This window comes from Heptranchias perlo, unplaced genomic scaffold, assembly GCF_035084215.1.
Source record: "Heptranchias perlo isolate sHepPer1 unplaced genomic scaffold, sHepPer1.hap1 HAP1_SCAFFOLD_128, whole genome shotgun sequence".
Lineage (NCBI taxonomy): Eukaryota > Metazoa > Chordata > Chondrichthyes > Hexanchiformes > Hexanchidae > Heptranchias > Heptranchias perlo.
The window spans coordinates 382,337-406,627 of NW_027138516.1; the positions used below are offsets into that span (position 1 = coordinate 382,337).

General features: G+C 47.8%; 1 protein-coding gene across 1 annotated transcript in view; it reads left to right on the forward strand.

Moving 5' to 3' along the window:
• Positions 1–643: 643 nt before the first annotated feature.
• Positions 644–24,291, forward strand: part of LOC137308308 (probable G-protein coupled receptor 139) — a 74,829-nt gene continuing 51,181 nt past the window's right edge. The window contains exons 1-2 of the mRNA XM_067977109.1: positions 644–681; positions 3,162–3,224. Coding sequence (XP_067833210.1) covers positions 644–681; positions 3,162–3,224 — 101 coding nt within the window. The remainder of the gene's footprint in view (positions 682–3,161; positions 3,225–24,291) is intronic.

Genomic DNA, 24,291 nt, shown 5'->3' on the forward strand with positions numbered 1-24,291 from the left:
ATGGTGGAAAGGCTTTGGGGAGTCAGGAGGTGAGTCACTCGCCGCAGAATACCCAGCCTCTGACCTGCTCTCGTAGCCACAGTATTTATATGGCTGGTCCAGTTAAATTTCTGGTCAATGGTGACCCCCAGGATGTTGATGGTGGGGGATTCGGCGATGGTAATGCCGTTGAATGTCAAGGGGAGGTGGTTAGACTCTCTCTTGTTGGAGATGGTCATTGCCTGGCACTTATCTGACACAAATGTTACTTGCCACTTGTAAGCCCAAGTCGACCTCAAGTCCACTTTCCCACCGGATCCCCATAATCCCTTGATTCTCTTAGAGTCCAAAAATCTATAGATCTCAGCCTCGAATATAATCAATGACTGAGCATCCACTGTCCTCTGGGGTAGAGAATTCCAAAGATTCACCACCCTCTGAGTGAAGAAATTCCTCCTCATCTCAGTCCTCAATGGCCGACCCCTTATCCTGAGATGATTCTCCTGGTTCTAGACTCTCCATCCAGGGGAGAGAGCCTCTCAGCATCGACCCTGTCAAACACTCCCAGAATCTTATATGTTTCAAAGATTTACCCTTACCTGAACCCCTCCCCACCTTTGAATTTAAAGACCTATCTCATGCCCTAGTGATTCGATTCACCAGGATGCTGGTCCCAGGTAAGAATGATAAGAATGGAACCAGGTGAGTGCAGTCCCACCCAGCTGGACGATGGAGGAGAGGTGTTGGAGGGGGATGGTGAGGTCAAACATGTCAAAGGCTGCAGACAGGATGAGGAGGATGAGGAGGGATAGTTTACCATGGTCACAGTCACAGAGAAAGAGAGAAATGGACTGCTCCAAACTCAGATCGGGAGATTACTCGGGTCTGTCATGCAGATTGGAGGATGTGGGATATAGTTTTGAGAAACCTTTATTCAATAGATAAAATGAAAGAACAGTTTTTAAACGTAACGATGAGATTTTCACCTGTGTTTATTTGTGCAATTTCTGATGTCCGTTCAGACCTGGACCTGTGGTTCACTTTGTATTTTGTGGATCAGTGCTGGGTTAACACTAAATGGTGGCCCTGATTAACCACAAGATTGAGGCCTGCACTTGAATCCAAATCATTGCCTTTTCATTTAAACAAAATGTCTCTCTCACTCTGTGTGTACCTCAGTGTCAGCATCTATATATGTACAGAGTAAAAGGGAACGATTCACTCACGTCTGGTACTGTATAGTCTGTGTGTGTCTCAGTGTCAGCTCCTGTACATTGTACAGTACACAGTGGGTAAAAGGGAACGATTCACTCCCGTCTGGTACTGTACAGCCCGTGTGTGTCTCAGTGTCAGCTCCTGTACATGTACAGTACACAGTGTGTAAAAGGGAATGATTCACTCCTGTCTGGGACTGTACGGCCAATGTGTGTGTCTCAGTGTCAGCTCCTGTCCATGTACAGTACACAGTGGGTAAAAGGGAACGATTCACTCCTGTCTGGGACTGTACGGCCAATGTGTGTGTCTCAGTGTCAGCTCCTGTCCATGTACAGTACACAGTGGGTAAAAGGGAACGATTCACTCCTGTCTGGGACTGTACGGCCCGTGTGTGTCTCAGTGTCAGCTCCTGTACATTGTACAGTACACAGTGTGTAAAAGGGAACGATTCACTCCTGTCTGGGACTGTACGGCCAATGTGTGTGTCTCAGTGTCAGCTCCTGTCCATGTACAGTACACAGTGGGTAAAAGGGAACGATTCACTCCTGTCTGGGACTGTACGGCCCGTGTGTGTCTCAGTGTCAGCTCCTGTACATTGTACAGTACACAGTGGGTAAAAGGGAACGATTCACTCCTATCTGGGACTGTACGGCCCCGTGTGTGTCTCAGTGTCAGCTCCTGTGTGCAGCACACAGGTTGAATGAGATTAAGAGAGACAGAGAGAGAATGAGAGACAGAGAAAGAGACAGCGAGATATTGAGACAGAAAAAAGGAGAGAATGAGACAGAGAGAGGGACGGACTAAGTCTGGGAGAGGGAGAGAGACAGAGGGAAAGAGAAACAGTGAAAGAGATAGACACTGAGACATGGGCCCCGATATCACCAGGGAGGTGGGATGGCAGCGGGAGAGCGACTGTGCGCGTGGGTAACCCGTCCAGTAAAATCAGTCCGTTCCCCACCCGATTGCGGGTAAATTGGAGCCACTTACCGTGGCTTCCGGGTTTCCCTTCGTCAACCTGCGCAGCGGGCGGCCTGCGCACCCGCATCACAGGCTGTGAGCTGGAGGAGCCCTATTTAAAGGGGCAGTCCTCCAATGGCTGCTCCTGCAGCAAAAACTCAAATTACACAATGGAGCAGCCCAGTGGGAAAGGCTGCTCCCAGATTTACTGATGCCTCACTCCAGGTCTTACTGGATGGGGTGAGGAGGAGGGAGATCTTCTACCCAGTGGATGGGAGGAAGTGGCCTGTCTCTGTCAACAAGAAGGCCTGGCTCGAGGTGGCAGAGAAGGTCACCAGCAACAGCAACATCTCCCGCACCTGGATCCAGTGCAGGAAGCGTTTCAATGACCTAACCAGGTCAGTCAAAGTGAGTACACTTACTGATTCTCCTACACTCCGTCTTCCACATCACCGCCCTCACCCCACAACTCATTCTGCACTGCCAACACTACTCTATCACATCACTCCTCACACCCACTCAAAGCTCATCCTCAACTTACCTGCACTTCCTCACCCCCCCAGTACTCATCCCACCACTACCACTCAACCCAATCCTCATACAATCTCATGGCTCTGTCTCATACTCACCCTCTGATGCATCTCTTTCATGGTCAGCCTCACCCATAACAATGCATTCAGCGGTTGGCCATGTCACCATCCCTCACTCACGCCTCTCTACTTTCTCCCCTTATAGGAGAAGAGATCCCAGAATGCACGGGAGAGGGCGAAGACCGGAGGGGGCCGCAACATCTGGTCATCCTCACGGACGCGGAGCAGGAGGCTCTGGAGCTGAGCCGAACCCTCGAGTGTCTGTCCGTCAGGGACGCCGAGACTGCCACCCGACGAACGTCTGGTGACAGAACTTTAACATTCAGCACTCACAATAGCAAATGATGTTAACATGCCTCGCCATCTTCAGCACCTCAACATCTGTCATCATGCTTAATATTGCCTTCTGTTCTCTTACAGGGCCTTCAGTGACCGCTGTGATGGCGGAGGGCGATTCCTCAGTGGACCTGCCATCACATCTGAGTGAGCCATTCACCAGCGCAGATACTCACACCTCGGTGGGTCCCCGTCCTCACTTAGTTGGGGTCGCAATGGTGAGTTACCACACACATGTAAACACGAGCAGACACTGGTGGCAGGGGCAGCTGTGGAGAGTCCGTGTCGGTGGGAGCACTCTTCTCCAGGCTCTGCTCAACTGGACACAGATGCTGAACCCTGGAGGCCATCCATGAAAAGGAGAATGATCGAGGGGCAGCAGCACATTTGTGAGGTACTGGAACAGGTGCCACGCGCACTCTCCACAATCGCACAGAGGATGGAGGGAATGAGTGGAATGATGACACACGTACAGGAAGGAATCTCTGAGATAGTGTCACAGGGACGTGAGGGGATCTCTGAGATAGTGTCACAGGGACGTGAGGGAATCTCTGAGAAAGTGTCACAGGGACGTGAGGGAATCTCTGGGAAAGTGTCACAGGGACGTGAGGGAATCTCTGAGAAAGTGTCACAGGGACGTGAGGGAATCTCTGAGATAGTGTCACAGGGACATGAGGGAATCTCTGAGATAGTGTCACAGGGACATGAGGGAATCTCTGAGAAAGTGTCACAGGGACATGAGGGAATCTCTGAGATAGTGTCACAGCGACATGAGGGAATCTCTGAGAAAGTGTCACAGGGACGTGAGGGAATCTCTGGGATAGTGTCACAGGGACGTGAGGGAATCTCTGAGATAGTGTCACAGGGACGTGAGGGAATCTCTGAGAAAGTGTCACAGGGACATGAGGGAATCTCTGAGATAGTGTCACAGGGACGTGAGGGAATCTCTGAGATAGTGTCACAGGGACGTGAGGGAATCTCTGAGAAAGTGTCACAGGGACGTAAGGGAATCTCTGAGATAGTGTCACAGGGACGTGAGGGAATCTCTGAGATAGTGTCACAGGGACGTGAGGGAATCTCTGAGATAGTATCGTGGGTAAGTGTGGGAATGTCTGCGATGGAGGGAACATAAGAACATAAGAACATAAGAAATTGGAGCAGGAGTAGGCCAATCGGCCCCTCGAGCCTGCTCCGCCATTCAATAAGATCATGGCTGATCTGATCCCAACCACAAATCTAAAGAACACAAGAAGTCGGAGCAGGACCCGGCCACATAGCCCCTGGGCCCTCTCCGCCACCCACAGGGCATTGACCGATCCGAACTCAGCTTCATGTCCAATTTCCTGCCCGCTCCCCATAACCCCTAATTCCCTTTACTTCTAGGAAACTGTCTATTTCTGTTTTAAATTTATCTAATGATGTAGCTTCCACAGCTTCCTGGGGCAGCAAATTCCACAGACCTACCACCCTCTGAGTGAAGAAGTTTCTCCTCATCTCAGTTTTGAAAGAGCAGCCCCTTATTCTAAGATTATGCCCCCTAGTTCTAGTTTCACCCATCTTTGGGAACATCCTTACTGCATCCACCCGATCAAGACCCTTCACAATCTTATATGTTTCAATAAGATCGCCTCTCATTCTTCTGCACTCCAATGAGTAGAGTCCCAATCTACTCAACCTCTCCTCATATGTCCGCCCCCTCATCCCCGGGATTAACCGAGTGAACCTTCTTTGTACTGCCTCGAGAGCAAGTATGTCTTTTCTTAAGTATGGAGACCAAAACTGTATGCAGTATTCCAGGTGCGGTCTCACCAATACCTTATATAACTGCAGCAATACCTCCTTGTTTTTATATTCTATCCCCCTAGCAATAAAAGCCAACATTCCGTTGGTTTTCTTGATCACCTGCTGCACCTGCATACCAACTTTTTGATTTTCTTGCACTAGGACCCCCAGATCCCTTTGTACTGCAGTACTTTCCAGTCTCTCGCCATTAAGAAAATAACTTGCTCTCTGATTTTTCCTGCCAAAGTGCATAACCTCACATTTTCCAATATTATATTGCATCTGCCAAATCTCCGCCCACTCACCCAGCCTGTCTATATCCCCTTGCAGGTTTTTTATGTCCTCCTCACTCTCTACTTTCCCTCCCATCTTTGTATCATCTGCAAATTTTGATATGTTGCACTCGGTCCCCTCCTCCAAATCGTTAATATAGATTGTAAAGAGTTGGGGACCCAGCACCGACCCCTGTGGAACACCACTGGTTACTGGTTGCCAGTCCGAAAATGAACCATTTATCCCAACTCTCTGCTTCCTGTTCGATAACCAATCCTCCACCCATGCCAGAATATTACCCCCAATCCCGTGATTTTTTATCTTAAGTAATAATCTTTTATATGGCACCTTGTCGAATGCCTTCTGGAAGTCTAAATACACTACGTCCACTGGTTCCCCTTTATCCACCCTATACGTTATATCCTCGAAGAACTCAAGCAAATTTGTCAGACATGACTTCCCCTTCATAAAGCCATGCTGACTTTGTCCTATTAAATTATGCTTATCTAAATGTTCCGTTACTGTCTCCTTAATAATAGACTCCAAAATTTTACCCACCACAGATGTTAAGCTAACTGGCCTATAATTTCCAGCCTTCTGCCTACTACCCTTTTTAAATAACGGTGTTACATTAGCAGTTTTCCAATCTGCCGGGACCTCTCCTGAGTCCAGGGAATTTTGGAAAACTATCACCAAAGCATCCACAATCCCTACTGCCACTTCCCTCAAGACCCTAGGATGGAAGCCATCAGGTCCAGGGGATTTATCCGCCTTGAGTCCCATTATTTTACTGAGTACCATCTCTTGAGTGATTTTAATCGTATTTAGCTCCTCCCCCCCGAGAGTCCCCTGTTTGTCCAGTGTTGGGATATTCTTAGTGTCCTCTACTGTAAAGACTGAAACAAAATATTTGTTCAGCATTTTTGCCATCTCCATGTTTCCCACCATTAATTTCCCGGTCTCATCCTCTAAGGGACCTATGTTTGCCTTAGCCACCCTTTTTCTTTTTATATAACTATAGAAACTCTTGCTATCTGTTTTTATATTTTTTGCTAATTTCTTTTCATAATCGAACTTCCCTTTCTTAATCAATCCTTTAGTTGAAGCCTCCATGGAGCTTCAAGCATGGCTCACAAATGAGTCCATTCAGGCCCTGACAACGACCCTTCGGACTCGGGGTGAGCAACTTTCTGCCGTCATAACAGTTCCTGCAGATTGGAGGGTGGCAAATGTAACCCCACTATTTGAAAAAGGAGGGAGAAAAAACAGGTAACTAAAGATCGGTTAGCCTAACATCAGTAGTGGGGAAAATGCTGGTGTCTATTATAAAGGATGTGATTACAGGACACTCAGAAAATATCAATTCAATTGGACAAAGTCAACATTGATTTTATGAAAGGGAAATCGTGTTTGACAAACCGACTGGAGTTTTTTGAGGTGTAAATGGGAGAATAGACAAGGGAGAACCATTGGATGTGGTTTATTTGGATTTTGAGAAGGATTTTGATAAAGTCCCACATAAGAAGTTAGTGTGCAAAATTAAAGCACATGGGATTGGGGGGAATATACTGGCATGGGTTGAAAATTGGTTAACAGACAGGAAACAGAGAGTAATTACAGTCGTTATATCGAGGCTGTTGCTTGGTGGTGGGGTTTCTCATGAGCCACGTGTGCAGGGGGAATCCCTTGTCCCTGAGTAGCCAGCCCTTGGGGGTGTTCCGCTCACACACTGTAACATTATTTACTGGGGGATCAGGGGACTGAGTAAATACAGGCACCCCGCTCACACACTGTAACATTATATACTGGGGGATCAGGGGAATGAGTAAATACAGGCACCCCGCTCACACACTGTAACATTATTTACTGGGGGATCAGGGGACTGAGTAAATACAGGCACCGTGCTCACACACTGTAACATTATTTACTGGGGGATCCAGAGACTGAGTAAATACAGGCACCCCGCTCACACACTGTAACATTATTTACTGGGGGATCAGGGGACTGAGTAAATACAGGCACCCCGCTCACACACTGTAACATTATTTACTGGGGGATCCAGAGACTGAGTAAATACAGGCACCCCGCTCACACACTGTAACATTATTTACTGGGGGATCCAGAGACTGAGTACATACAGGCACCCCGCTCACACACTGTAACATTATTTACTGAGGGATCAGGGGACTGCGTAAATACAGGCACCCCGCTCACACACTGTAACATTATTTACTGAGGGATCAGGGGACTGCGTAAATACAGGCACCCCGCTCACACACTGTAACATTATTTACTGGGCGATCAGGGGACTGAGTAAATACAGGCACCCCGCTCACACACTGTAACATTATTTACTGGGGGATCAGGGGACTGAGTAAATACAGGCACCCCGCTCACATACTGTAATATTATTTACTGGGGGATCCAGAGACTGAGTAAATACAGGCACCCCGCTCACACACTGTAACATTATTTACTGGGGGATCAGGGGACTGAGTAAATACAGGCACCCCGCTCACACACTGTAACATTATTTACTGGGGGATCCAGAGACTGAGTAAATACAGGCACCCCGCTCACACACTGTAACATTATTTACTGGGGGATCCAGAGACTGAGGAAATACAGGCACCCCGCTCACACACTGTAACATTATTTACTGGGGGATCAGGGGACTGAGTAAATACAGGCACCTCGTTCACACACTGTAACATTATTTACTGGGGGATCAGGGGACTGAGTAAATACAGGCACCCCGCTCACACACTGTAACATTATTTACTGGGGGATCAGGGGACTGAGAAAATACAGGCACCCCGCTCACACACTGTAACATTATTTCCTGGGGGATCAGGAGACTGTGTAAATACAGGCACCCCGCTCACACACTGTATCATTATTTACTGGGGGATCAGGGGACAGAGTAAATACAGGCACCTCGCTCACACACTGTAACATTATTTACTGGGGGATCAGGGGACTGAGTAAATACAGGCACCCCGCTCACACACTGTAACATTATTTACTGGGGGATCAGGGGACTGAGTAAATACAGGCACCCCGCTCACACACTGTAACATTATTTACTGGGGGATCAGGAGACTGAGTAAATACAGGCACCCCGCTCACACACTGTAACATTATTTACTGGGGGATCAGGGGACAGAGTAAATACAGGCACCCCGCTCACACACTGTAACATTATTTACTGGGGGATCCAGAGACTGAGTAAATACAGGCACCGCGCTCACACACTGTAACATTATTTACTGGGGGATCAGGGGACTGAGTAAATACAGGCACCCCGCTCACACACTGTAACATTATTTACTGGGGGATCAGGGGACTGAGTAAATACAGGTACCTCGCTCACACACTGTAACATTATTTACTGGAGGATCCAGAGACTGAGTAAATACAGGCACCTCGCTCACACACTGTAACATTATTTACTGGGGAATCCAGAGACTGAGTAAATACAGGCACCTCGCTCACACACTGTAACATTATTTAGTGGGGGATCAGGGGACTGAGTAAATACAGGCACCCCGCTCACAAACTGTAACATTATTTACTGGGGGATCCAGAGACTGAGTAAATACAGGCACCCCGCTCACACACTGTAACATTATTTACTGGGGGATCCAGAGACTGAGTAAATACAGGCACCCCGCTCACACACTGTAACATTATTTACTGGGGGATCCAGAGACTGAGTAAATACAGGCACCCCGCTCACACACTGTAACATTATTTACTGAGGGATCAGGGGACTGCGTAAATACAGGCACCCCGCTCACACACTGTAACATTATTTACTGGGGGATACAGAGACTGAGTAAATACAGGCACCCCGCTCACACACTGTAACATTATTTACTGGGGGATCAGGGGACTGAGTAAATACAGGCACCCCGCTCACACACTGTAACATTATTTACTGGGGGATCCAGAGACTGAGTACATACAGGCACCCCACTCACACACTGTAACATTATTTACTGAGGGATCAGGGGACTGCGTAAATACAGGCACCCCGCTCACACACTGTAACATTATTTACTGGGCGATCAGGGGACTGAGTAAATACAGGCACCCCGCTCACACACTGTAACATTATTTACTGGGCGATCAGGGGACTGAGGAAATACAGGCACCCCGCTCACACACTGTAACATGATTTACTGGGGGATCAGGGGACTGAGTAAATACAGGCACCCAACTCACACACTGTAACATTATTTACTGGGGGATCCAGAGACTGAGTAAATACAGGCACCCTCTTCACACACTGTAACATTATTTACTGGGGGATCAGGGGACTGAGTAAATACAGGCACCCCGCTCACACACTGTAACATTATTTACTGGGGGATCCAGAGACTGAGTAAATACAGGCACCCCGCTCACACACTGTAACATTATTTACTGGGGGATCAGGGGACTGGGTAAATACAGGCACCCCGCTCACACACTGTAACATTATTTACTGGGGGATCAGGGGACTGAGTAAATACAGGCACCCCGCTCACACACTGTAACATTATTTACTGGGGGATCCAGAGACTGAGTAAATACAGGCACCCCGCTCACACACTGTAACATTATTTACTGGGGGATCAGGGGACTGGGTAAATACAGGCACCCCGCTCACACACTGTAACATTATTTACTGGGGGATCAGGGGACTGAGTAAATACAGGCACCCCGCTCACACACTGTAACATTATTTACTGGGGGATCCAGAGACTGAGTAAATACAGGCACCCCGCTCACACACTGTAACATTATTTACTGGGGGATCAGGGGAGTGAGCAAATACAGGCACCCCGCTCACACACTGTAACATTATTTACTGGGGGATCCAGAGACTGAGTAAATACAGGCACCTCGTTCACACACTGTAACATTATTTACTGGGGGATCAGGGGACTGAGTAAATACAGGCACCCCGCTCACACACTGTAACATTATTTACTCGGGGATCAGAGGACTGAGTAAATACAGGCACCCCGCTCACACACTGTAACATTATTTACTGGGGGATCCAGAGACTGAGTAAATACAGGCACCCCGCTCACACACTGTAACATTATTTACTGGGGGATCAGGGGACTGAGTAAATACAGGCACCCCGCTCACACACTGTAACATTATTTACTGGGGGATCAGGAGACTGAGTAAATACAGGCACCCCGCTCACACACTGTAACATTATTTACTGGGGGATCAGGGGACTGAGTAAATACAGGCACCCCGCTCACACACTGTAACATTATTTACTGGGGGATCAGGAGACTGAGTAAATACAGGCACCCCGCTCACACACTGTAACATTATTCACTGGGGGATCAGGGGACAGAGTAAATACAGGCACCCCGCTCACACACTGTAACATTATTTACTGGGGGATCAGGGGACTGAGTAAATACAGGCACCCCGCTCACACACTGTAACATTATTTACTGGGGGATCAGGGGACAGAGTAAATACAGGCACCCCGCTCACACACCGTAACATTATTTACTGGGGATCCAGAGACTGAGTAAATACAGGCACCCCGCTCACACACTGTAACATTATTTACTGGGGGATCCAGAGACTGAGTGAATACAGGCACCCCGCTCACACACTGTAACATTAATTCCTGGGGGATCAGGGGACTGAGTAAATACAGGCACCCCGCTCACACACTGTAACATTATTTACTGGGGGATCCAGAGACTGAGTGAATACAGGCACCCCGCTCACACACTGTAACATTAATTCCTGGGGGATCAGGGGACTGAGTAAATACAGGCACCCCGCTCACACACTGTAACATTAATTCCTGGGGGATCAGGGGACTGAGTAAATACAGGCACCCCGCTCACACACTGTAACATTATTTACTGGGGGATCACGGGACTGAGTAAATACAGGCACCCCGCTCACACACTGTAACATTATTTACTGGGGATCCAGAGATTGAGTAAATACAGGCACCCCGCTCACACACTGTAACATTATTTACTGGGGGATCAGGGGACTGAGTAAATACAGGCACCCCGCTCACACACTGTAACATTATTTACTGGGGGATCCAGAGACTGAGTAAATACAGGCACCCCGCTCACACACTGTAACATTATTTACTGGGGGATCAGGGGACTGAGTAAATACAGGCACCCCGCTCACACACTGTAACATTATTTACTGGGGGATCCAGAGACTGAGTAAATACAGGCACCCCGCTCACACACTGTAACATTATTTACTGGGGGATCAGGGGACTGAGTAAATACAGGCACCCCGCTCACACACTGTAACATAATTTACTGGGGGATCAGGGGACTGAGTAAATACAGGCACCTCGCTCACACACTGTAACATTATTTACTGGGTCATCAGGGGACTGAGTAAATACAGGCACCCCGCTCACACACTGTAACATAATTTACTGGGGGATCAGGGGACTGAGTAAATACAGGCACCCCGCTCACACACTGTAACATTATTTACTGGGGGATCAGGGGACTGAGTAAATACAGGCACCCAACTCACACACTGTAACATTATTTACTGGGGGATCCAGAGACTGAGTAAATACAGGCACCTCGCTCACACACTGTAACATTATTTAATGGGGGATCCAGAGAATGAGTAAATACAGGCACCTCGCTCACACACTGTAACATTATTTAATGGGGGATCCAGAGACTGAGTAAATACAGGCACCCCGCTCACACACTGTAACATTATTTACTGGGGGATCAGGGGACTGAGTAAATACAGGCACCCAACTCACACACTGTAACATTATTTAGTGGGGGATCCAGAGACTGAGTAAATACAGGCACCCCGCTCACACACTGTAACATTATTTACTGGGGGATCAGGGGACTGAGTAAATACAGGCACCCCGCTCACACACTGTAACATTATTTCCTGGGGGATCAGGGGACTGAGTAAATACAGGCACCCCGCTCACACACTGTAACATTATTTACTGGGGGATCAGGGGACTGAGTAAATACAGGCACCCCACTCACACACTGTAACATTATTTAATGGGGGATCACGGGACTGAGTAAATACAGGCACCCCGCTCACACACTGTAACATTATTTATTGGGGTATCAGGGGACTGAGTAAATACAGGCACCCCGCTCACACACTGTAACATTATTTACTGGGGGATCAGGGGACTGAGTAAATACAGGCACCCCACTCACACACTGTAACATTATTTACTGGGGGATCAGGGGACAGAGTAAATACAGGCACCCAACTCACACACTGTAACATTATTTACTGGGGGATCCAGAGACGGAGTAAATACAGGCACCTCGCTCACACACTGTAACATTATTTACTGAGGGATCAGGGGACTGAGTAAATACAGGCACCCCGCTCACACACTGTAACATTATTTACTGGGGGATCAGGGGACTGAGTAAATACAGGCACCCCGCTCACACACTGTAACATTATTTACTGGGGGATCCAGAGACTGAGTAAATACAGGCACCCCGCTCACACACTGTAACATTATTTACTGGGGGATCCAGAGACTGAGTAAATACAGGCACCCCGCTCACACACTGTAACATTATTTACTGGGGGATCCAGAGACTGAGTAAATACAGGCACCCCGCTCACACACTGTAACATTATTTACTGGGGGATCAGGGGACTGAGTAAATACATGCACCCCGCTCACACACTGTAACATTATTTACTGGGGGATCAGGGGACTGAGTAAATACAGGCACCTCGCTCACACACTGTAACATTATTTACTGGGGGATCAGGGGACTGAGTAAATACAGGCACCCCGCTCACACACTGTAACAATATTTACTGGGGGATCAGGGGACTGAGCAAATACAGGCACCCCGCTCACACACTGTAACATTATTTACTGGGGGATCAGGGGACTGAGTAAATACAGGCACCTCGCTCACACACTGTGACATTATTTACTGGGGGATCAGGGGACTGAGTAAATACAGGCACCTCGCTCACACACTGTAACATTATATACTGGGGGATCCAGAGACTGAGTAAATACAGGCACCTCGCTCACACACTGCAACATTATTTACTGGGGGATCCAGAGACTGAGTAAATACAGGTACCTCGCTCACACACTGTAACATTATTTACTGGGGGATCAGGGGACTGAGTAAATACAGGCACCCCGCTCACACACTGTAACATTATTTATTGGGGGATCCAGAGACTGAGTAAATACAGGCACCCCGCTCACACACTGTAACATTATTTACTGGGGGATCCAGAGACTGAGTAAATACAGGCACCCCACTCACACACTGTAACATTATTTACTGGGGGATCAGGGGAATGAGTAAATACAGGCACCTCGCTCACACACTGTAACATTATTTACTGGGGGATCAGGGGACTGAGTAAATACAGGCACCCCGCTCACACACTGTAACATTATTTACTGGGGGATCCAGAGACTGAGTAAATACAGGCACCCCGCTCACACACTGTAACATTATTTACTGGGGGATCAGGGGACTGAGTAAATACAGGCACCTCGCTCACACACTGTAACATGATATACTGGGGGATCCAGAGACTGAGTAAATACAGGCACCTCGCTCACACACTGTAACATTATTTACTGGGGGATCCAGAGACTGAGTAAATACAGGCACTCCGCTCACACACTGTAACATTATTTACTGGGGGATCCAGAGACTGAGTAAATACAGGCACCCCGCTCACACACTGTAACATTATTTACTGGGGGATCAGGGGACTGAGTAAATACAGGCACCCCACTCACACACTGTAACATTATTTACTGGGGGATCAGGGGACAGAGTAAATACAGGCACCCAACTCACACACTGTAACATTATTTACTGGGGGATCCAGAGACGGAGTAAACACAGGCACCTCGCTCACACACTGTAACATTATTTACTGAGGGATCAGGGGACTGAGTAAATACAGGCACCCCGCTCACACACTGTAACATTATTTACTGGGGGATCAGGGGACTGAGTAAATACAGGCACCCCGCTCACACACTGTAACATTATTTACTGGGGGATCCAGAGACTGAGTAAATACAGGCACCCCGCTCACACACTGTAACATTATTTACTGGGGGATCCAGAGACTGAGTAAATACAGGCACCCCGCTCACACACTGTAACATTATTTACTGGGGGATCCAGAGACTGAGTAAATACAGGCACCCCGCTCACACACTGTAACATTATTTACTGGGGGATCAGGGGACTGAGTAAATACATGCACCCCGCTCACACACTGTAACATTATTTACTGGGGGATCAGGGGACTGAGTAAATACAGGCACCTCGCTCACACACTGTAACATTATTTACTGGGGGATCAGGGGACTGAGTAAATACAGGCACCCCGCTCACACACTGTAACAATATTTACTGGGGGATCAGGGGACTGAGCAAATACAGGCACCCCGCTCACACACTGTAACATTATTTACTGGGGGATCAGGGGACTGAGTAAATACAGGCACCTCGCTCACACACTGTGACATTATTTACTGGGGGATCAGGGGACTGAGTAAATACAGGCACCTCGCTCACACACTGTAACATTATATACTGGGGGATCCAGAGACTGAGTAAATACAGGCACCTCGCTCACACACTGCAACATTATTTACTGGGGGATCCAGAGACTGAGTAAATACAGGTACCTCGCTCACACACTGTATCATTATTACCTGGGGGATCAGGGGACTGAGTAAATACAGGCACCCCGCTCACACACTGTAACATTATTTATTGGGGGATCCAGAGACTGAGTAAATACAGGCACCCCGCTCACACACTGTAACATTATTTACTGGGGGATCCAGAGACTGAGTAAATACAGGCACCCCGCTCACACACTGTAACATTATTTACTGGGGGATCAGGGGAATGAGTAAATACAGGCACCTCGCTCACACACTGTAACATTATTTACTGGGGGATCAGGGGACTGAGTAAATACAGGCACCCCGCTCACACACTGTAACATTATTTACTGGGGGATCCAGAGACTGAGTAAATACAGGCACCCCGCTCACACACTGTAACATTATTTACTGGGGGATCAGGGGACTGAGTAAATACAGGCACCTCGCTCACACACTGTAACATGATATACTGGGGGATCCAGAGACTGAGTAAATACAGGCACCTCGCTCACACACTGTAACATTATTTACTGGGGGATCCAGAGACTGAGTAAATACAGGCACTCCGCTCACACACTGTAACATTATTTACTGGGGGATCCAGAGACTGAGTAAATACAGGCACCCCGCTCACACACTGTAACATTATTTACTGGGGGATCGAGAGACTGAGTAAATACAGGCACCCCGCTCACACACTGTAACATTATTTACTGGGGGATCGAGAGACTGAGTAAATACAGGCACCCCGCTCACACACTGTAACATTATTTACTGGGGGATCCAGAGACTGAGTAAATACAGGCACCCCGCTCACACACTGCAACATTATTTACTGGGGGATCAGGGGACTGAGTAAATACAGGCACCCCGCTCACACACTGTAACATTATTTACTGGGGGATCCAGAGACTAAGTAAATACAGGCACCCCGCTCACACACTGTAACATTATTTACTGGGGGATCAGGGGACTGAGTAAATACAGGCACCCCGCTCACACACTGTAACATTATTTCCTGGGGGATCAGGAGACTGAGTAAATACCGGCACCTCGCTCACACACTGTAACATTATTTACTGGGGGATCAGGGGACTGAGTAAATACAGGTAACCCGCTCACACACTGTAACATTATTTCCTGGGGTATCAGGGGACTGAGTAAATACAGGCACCCCGCTCACACACTGTAACATTATTTACTGGGGGATCCAGAGACTGAGTAAATACAGGCACCCCGCTCACACACTGTAACATTATATACTGGGGGATCCAGAGACTGAGTAAATACAGGAACCCCGCTCACACACTGTAACATTATTTACTGGGGGATCCAGAGACTGAGTAAATACAGGCACCTCGCTCACACACTGTCACATTATTTACTGAGGGATCAGGGGACTGAGTAAATACAGGCACCCCGCTCACACACTGTAACATTATTTACTGGGAGATCTGGAGACTGAGTAAATACAGGCACCTCGCTCACACACTGTAACATTATTTACTGGGGGATCCAGAGACTGAGTAAATATAGGCACCCCGCTCACAAACTGTAACATTATTTACTGGGGGATCTGGAGACTGAGGAAATACAGGCACCTCGCTCACACACTGTAACGTTATTTGCTGGGAGATCCAGAGACTGAGGAAATACAGGCACCCCGCTCACACACTGTAGCATTATTTACTGGGGGATCGAGAGACTGAGTAAATAAAGGTACCTCGCTCACACACTGTAACATTATTTACTGGGGGATCGAGAGACTGAGGAAATACAGGCACCCCGCTCACAGACTGTAACATTATTTACTGGGGGATCCAGAGACTGAGTAAATACAGGCACCTCGCTCACACACTGTAACATTATTTACTGGGGGATGCAGAGACTGAGTAAATACAGGCACCCCGCTCACACACTGTAACATTACTTACTGGGGGATCAGGGGACTGAGGAAATACAGGCACCCAACTCACGCACTGTAACATTATTTACTGGTGGATCAGGGGACTGAGTAAATACAGGCACCCCGCTCACACACTGTAACATTATTTACTGGGGGATCAGGGGACTGAGTAAATACAGGCACCCAACTCACACACTGTAACATTATTTACTGGGGGATCAGGGGACTGAGTAAATACAGGCACCCAACTCACACACTGTAACATTATTTACTGGGGGATCCAGAGACTGAGTAAATACAGGCACCTCGCTCACACACTGTAACATTATTTACTGGGGGACCAGGGGACTGAGTAAATACAGGCACCCCGCTCACACACTGTAACATTATTTACTGGGGGATCCAGAGACTGAGTAAATACAGGCACCCCGCTCACACACTGTAACATTATTTACTGGGGGATCCAGAGACTGAGTAAATACAGGCACCCCGCTCACACACTGTAACATTATTTACTGGGGGATCAGGGGACTGAGTAAATACAGGCACCCCGCTCACACCCTGTAACATTATTTACTGGGTCATCAGGGGACTGAGTAAATACAGGCACCCCGCTCACATACTGTAACATTATTTACTGGGGGATCAGGGGACTGAGTAAATACAGGCACCCCGCTCACACACTGTAACATTATTTACTGGGGGATCAGGGGACTGAGTAAATACAGGCACCCAACTCACACACTGTAACATTATTTACTGGGGGATCCAGAGACTGAGTAAATACAGGCACCTCGCTCACACACTGTAACATTATTTAATGGGGGATCCAGAGACTGAGTAAATACAGGCACCTCGCTCACACACTGTAACATTATTTAATGGGGGATCCAGAGACTGACTAAATACAGGCACCCCGCTCACACACTGTAACATTATTTACTGGGGGATCAGGGGACTGAGTAAATACAGGCACCCAACTCACACACTGTAACATTATTTAATGGGGGATCCAGAGACTGAGTAAATACAGGCACCTCGCTCACACACTGTAACATTATTTAATGGGGGATCCAGAGACTGAGTAAATACAGGCACCCCACTCACACACTGTAACATTATTTACTGGGGGATCAGGGGACTGAGTAAATACAGGCACCCAACTCACACACTGTAACATTATTTACTTGGAGATCCAGAGACTGAGTAAATACAGGCACCTCGCTCACACACTGTAACATTATTTACTGGGGGATCAGGAGACTGAGTAAATACAGGCACCCAACTCACACACTGTAACATTATTTACTTGGAGATCCAGAGACTGAGTAAATACAGGCACCCCGCTCACACACTGCAACATTATTTACTGGGGGATCAGGGGACTGAGTAAATACAGGCACCCCGCTCACACACTGTCACATTATTTACTGGGGGATCAGGAGACTGCGTGAATACAGGCACCCCGCTCACACACTGTAACATTATTTACTGGGGGATCAGGGGACTGAGTAAATACAGGCACCCCGCTCACACACTGTAACATTATTTACTGGGGGATCAGGGGACTGAGTAAATACAAGCACCCCGCTCACACACCGTAACATTATTTACTGGGGATCCAGAGACTGAGTAAATACAGGCACCCCGCTCACACACTGTAACATTATTTGCTGGGGGATCCAGAGACTGAGTAAATACAGGCACCCCGCTCACACACTGTAACATTAATTCCTGGGGGATCAGGGGACTGAGTAAATACAGGCACCCCGCTCACACACTGTAACATTATTTACTGGGGGATCAGGGGACTGAGTAAATACAGGCACCCCACTCACACACTGTAACATTATTTAATGGGGGATCACGGGACTGAGTAAATACAGGCACCCCGCTCACACACTGTAACATTATTTACTGGGGATCCAGAGACTGAGTAAATACAGGCACCCCGCTCACACACTGTAACATTATTTACTGGGGGATCCAGAGACTGAGTAAATACAGGCACCCCGCTCACACACTGTAACATAATTTACTGGGGGATCAGGGGACTGAGTAAATACAGGCACCCTGCTCACACACTGTAACATTATTTACTGGGTCATCAGGGGACTGAGTAAATACAGGCACCCCGCTCACACACTGTAACATTATTTACTGGGGGATCAGGGGACTGAGTAAATACAGGCACCCCGCTCACACACTGTAACATTATTTACTGGGGGATCAGGGGACTGAGTAAATACAGGCACCCCGCTCACACACTGTAACATTATTTACTGGGGGATCAGGGGACTGAGTAAATACAGGCACCCAACTCACACACTGTAACATTATTTACTGGGGGATCCAGAGACTGAGTAAATACAGGCACCTCGCTCACACACTGTAACATTATTTAATGGGGGATCCAGAGACTGAGTAAATACAGGCACCTCGCTCACACACTGTAACATTATTTAATGGGGGATCCAGAGACTGAGTAAATACAGGCACCCCGCTCACACACTGTAACATTATTTACTGGGGGATCAGGGGACTGAGTAAATACAGGCACCCATCTCACACACTGTAACATTATTTACTTGGAGATCCAGAGACTGAGTAAATACAGGCACCTCGCTCACACACTGTAACATTATTTACTGGGGGATCCAGAGACTGAGTAAATACAGGCACCCCGCTCACACACTGTAACATTATTTACTGGGGGATCCAGAGACTGAGTAAATACAGGCACCCCGCTCACACACTGTAACATTATTTACTGGGGGATCAGGGGACTGAGTAAATACAGGCACCCCACTCAAACACTGTAACATTATTTCCTGGGGGATCGGGGGACTGAGTAAATACAGGCACCCCGCTCACACACTGTAACATTATTTACTGGGGGATCAGGGGACTGAGTAAATACAGGCACCCCACTCACACACTGTAACATTATTTAATGGGGGATCACGGGACTGAGTAAATACAGGCACCCCGCTCACACACTGTAACATTATTTATTGGGGGATCAGGGGAATGAGTAAATACAGGCACCCCGCTCACACACTGTAACATTATTTACTGGGGGATCAGGGGACTGAGTAAATACAGGCACCCCACTCACACACTGTAACATTATTTACTGGGGGATCAGGGGACAGAGTAAATACAGGCACCCAACTCACACACTGCAACATTATTTACTGGGGGATCCAGAGACGGAGTAAATACAGGCACCTCGCTCACACACTGTAACATTATTTACTGGGGGATCTGGGGACTGAGTAAATACAGGCACCCCGCTCACACACTGTAACATTATTTACTGGGGGATCAGGGGCCTGAGTAAATACAGGCACCCCGCTCACACACTGTAACATTATTTACTGGGGGATCCAGAGACTGAGTAAATACAGGCACCCCGCTCACACACTGTAACATTATTTACTGGGGGATCCAGAGACTGAGTAAATACAGGCACCCCGCTCACACACTGTAACATTATTTACTGGGGGATCCAGAGACTGAGTAAATACAGGCACCCCGCTCACACACTGTAACATTATTTACTGGGGGATCAGGGGACTGAGTAAATACATGCACCCCGCTCACACACTGTAACATTATTTACTGGGGGATCAGGGGACTGAGTAAATACAGGCACCTCGCTCACACACTGTAACATTATTTACTGGGGGATCAGGGGACTGACTAAATACAGGCACCCCGCTCACACACTGTAACAATATTTACTGGGGGATCAGGGGACTGAGTAAATACAGGCACCCCGCTCACACACTGTAACATTATTTACTGGGGGATCAGGGGACTGAGTAAATACAGGCACCTCGCTCACACACTGTAACATTATTTACTGGGGGATCAGGGGACTGAGTAAATACAGGCACCCCGCTCACACACTGTAACATTATTTCCTGGGGGATCGGGGGACTGAGTAAATACAGGCACCGCGCTCACACACTGTAACATTATTTACTGGGGGATCACGGGACTGAGTAAATACAGGCACCCCGCTCACACACTGTAACATTATTTAATGGGGGATCACGGGACTGAGTAAATACAGGCACCCCACTCACACACTGTAACATTATTTACTGGGGGATCAGGGGACTGAGTAAATACAGGCACCCAACTCACACACTGTAACATTATTTACTGGGGGATCCAGAGACGGAGTAAATACAGGCACCTCGCTCACACACTGTAACATTATTTACTGAGGGATCAGGGGACTGAGTAAATACAGGCACCCCGCTCACACACTGTAACATTATTTACTGGGGGATCAGGGGACTGAGTAAATACAGGCACCCCGCTCACACACTGTAACATTATTTACTGGGGGATCCAGAGACTGAGTAAATACAGGCACCCCGCTCACACACTGTAACATTATTTACTGGGGGATCCAGAGACTGAGTAAATACAGGCACCCCGCTCACACACTGTAACATTATTTACTGGGGGATTCAGAGACTGAGTAAATACAGGCACCCCGCTCACACACTGTAACATTATTTACTGGGGGATCAGGGGACTGAGTAAATACATGCACCCCGCTCACACACTGTAACATTATTTACTGGGGGATCAGGGGACTGAGTAAATACAGGCACCTCGCTCACACACTGTAACATTATTTACTGGGGGATCAGGGGACTGAGTAAATACAGGCACCCCGCTCACACACTGTAACAATATTTACTGGGGGATCAGGGGACTGAGTAAATACAGGCACCCCGCTCACACACTGTAACATTATTTACTGGGGGATCAGGGGACTGAGTAAATACAGGCACCTCGCTCACACACTGTAACATTATTTACTGGGGGATCAGGGGACTGAGTAAATACAGGCACCTCGCTCACACACTGTAGCATTATATACTGGGGGATCCAGAGACTGAGTAAATACAGGTACCTCGCTCACACACTGTAACATTATTTACTGGGGGATCAGGGGACTGAGTAAATACAGGCACCCCGCTCACACACTGTAACATTATTTACTGGGGGATCCAGAGACTGAGAAAATACAGGCACCTCGCTCACACACTGTCACATTATTTACTGGGGGATCCAGAGACTGAGTAAATACAGGCACCTCGCTCACACACTGTAACATTATTTACTGGGGGATCCAGAGACTGAGTAAATACAGGTACCTCGCTCACACACTGTAACATTATTTACTGGGGGATCAGGGGACTGAGTAAATACAGGCACCCCGCTCACACACTGTAACATTATTTACTGGGGGATCCAGAGACTGAGTAAATACAGGCACCCCGCTCACACACTGTAACATTATTTACTGGGGGATCCAGAGACTGAGTAAATACAGGCACCCCGCTCACACACTGTAACATTATTTACTGGGGGATCAGGGGAATGAGTAAATACAGGCACCTCGCTCACACACTGTAACATTATTTACTGGGGGATCAGGGGACTGAGTAAATACAGGCACCCCGCTCACACACTGTAACATTATTTACTGGGGGATCGAGAGACTGAGTAAATACAGGCACCCCGCTCACACACTGTAACATTATTTACTGGGGGATCAGGGGACTGAGTAAATACAGGCACCTCGCTCACACACTGTAACATGATATACTGGGGGATCCAGAGACTGAGTAAATACAGGCACCTCGCTCACACACTGTAACATTATTTACTGGGGGATCCAGAGACTGAGTAAATACAGGCACTCCGCTCACACACTGTAACATTATTTACTGGGGGATCCAGAGACTGAGTAAATACAGGCACCCCGCTCACACACTGTAACATTATTTACTGGGGGATCGAGAGACTGAGTAAATACAGGCACCCCGCTCACACACTGTAACATTATTTACTGGGGGATCGAGAGACTGAGTAAATACAGGCACCCCGCTCACACACTGTAACATTATTTACTGGGGGATCCAGAGACTGAGTAAATACAGGCACCCCGCTCACACACTGTAACATTATTTACTGGGGGATCAGGGGACTGAGTAAATACAGGCACCCCGCTCACACACTGTAACATTATTTCCTGGGGGATCAGGAGACTGAGTAAATACAGGCACCTCGCTCACACACTGTAACATTATTTACTGGGGGATCAGGGGACTGAGTAAATACAGGTAACCCGCTCACACACTGTAACATTATTTCCTGGGGGATCAGGGGACTGAGTAAATACAGGCACCCCGCTCACACACTGTAACATTATTTACTGGGGGATCCAGAGACTGAGTAAATACAGGCACCCCGCTCACACACTGTAACATTATATACTGGGGGATCCAGAGACTGAGTAAATACAGGAACCCCGCTCACACACTGTAACATTATTTACTGGGGGATCCAGAGACTGAGTAAATACAGGCACCTCGCTCACACACTGTCACATTATTTACTGAGGGATCAGGGGACTGAGTAAATACAGGCACCCCGCTCACACACTGTAACATTATTTACTGGGAGATCTGGAGACTGAGTAAATACAGGCACCTCGCTCACACACTGTAACATTATTTACTGGGGGATCCAGAGACTGAGTAAATACAGGCACCCCGCTCACACACTGTAACATTATTTACTGGGGGATCTGGAGACTGAGTAAATACAGGCACCTCGCTCACACACTGTAACGTTATTTACTGGGAGATCCAGAGACTGAGGAAATACAGGCACCCCGCTCACACACTGTAACATTATTTACTGGGGGATCCAGAGACTGAGTAAATAAAGGTACCTCGCTCACACACTGTAACATTATTTACTGGGGGATCGAGAGACTGAGGAAATACAGGCATCCCGCTCACAGACTGTAACATTATTTACTGGGGGATCCAGAGACTGAGTAAATACAGGCACCTCGCTCACACACTGTAACATTATTTACTGGGGAATCCAGAGACTGAGTAAATACAGGCACCCCGCTCACACACTGTAACATTATTTACTGGGGGATCAGGGGACTGAGGAAATACAGGCACCCAACTCACGCACTGTAACATTATTTACTGGGGGATCAGGGGACTGAGTAAATACAGGCACCCCGCTCACACACTGTAACATTATTTACTGGGGGATCAGGGGACTGAGTAAATACAGGCACCCAACTCACACACTGTAACATTATTTACTGGGGGATCAGGGGACTGAGTAAATACAGGCACCCAACTCACACACTGTAACATTATTTACTGGGGGATCCAGAGACAGAGTAAATACAGGCACCTCGCTCACACACTGTAACATTATTTACTGGGGGACCAGGGGACTGAGTAAATACAGGCACCCCGCTCACACACTGTAACATTATTTACTGGGGATCCAGAGACTGAGTAAATACAGGCACCCCGCTCACACACTGTAACATTATTTACTGGGGGATCCAGAGACTGAGTAAATACAGGCACCCCGCTCACACACTGTAACATTATTTACTGGGGGATCAGGGGACTGAGTAAATACAGGCACCCCGCTCACACACTGTAACATTATTTATTGGGTCATCAGGGGACTGAGTAAATACAGGCACC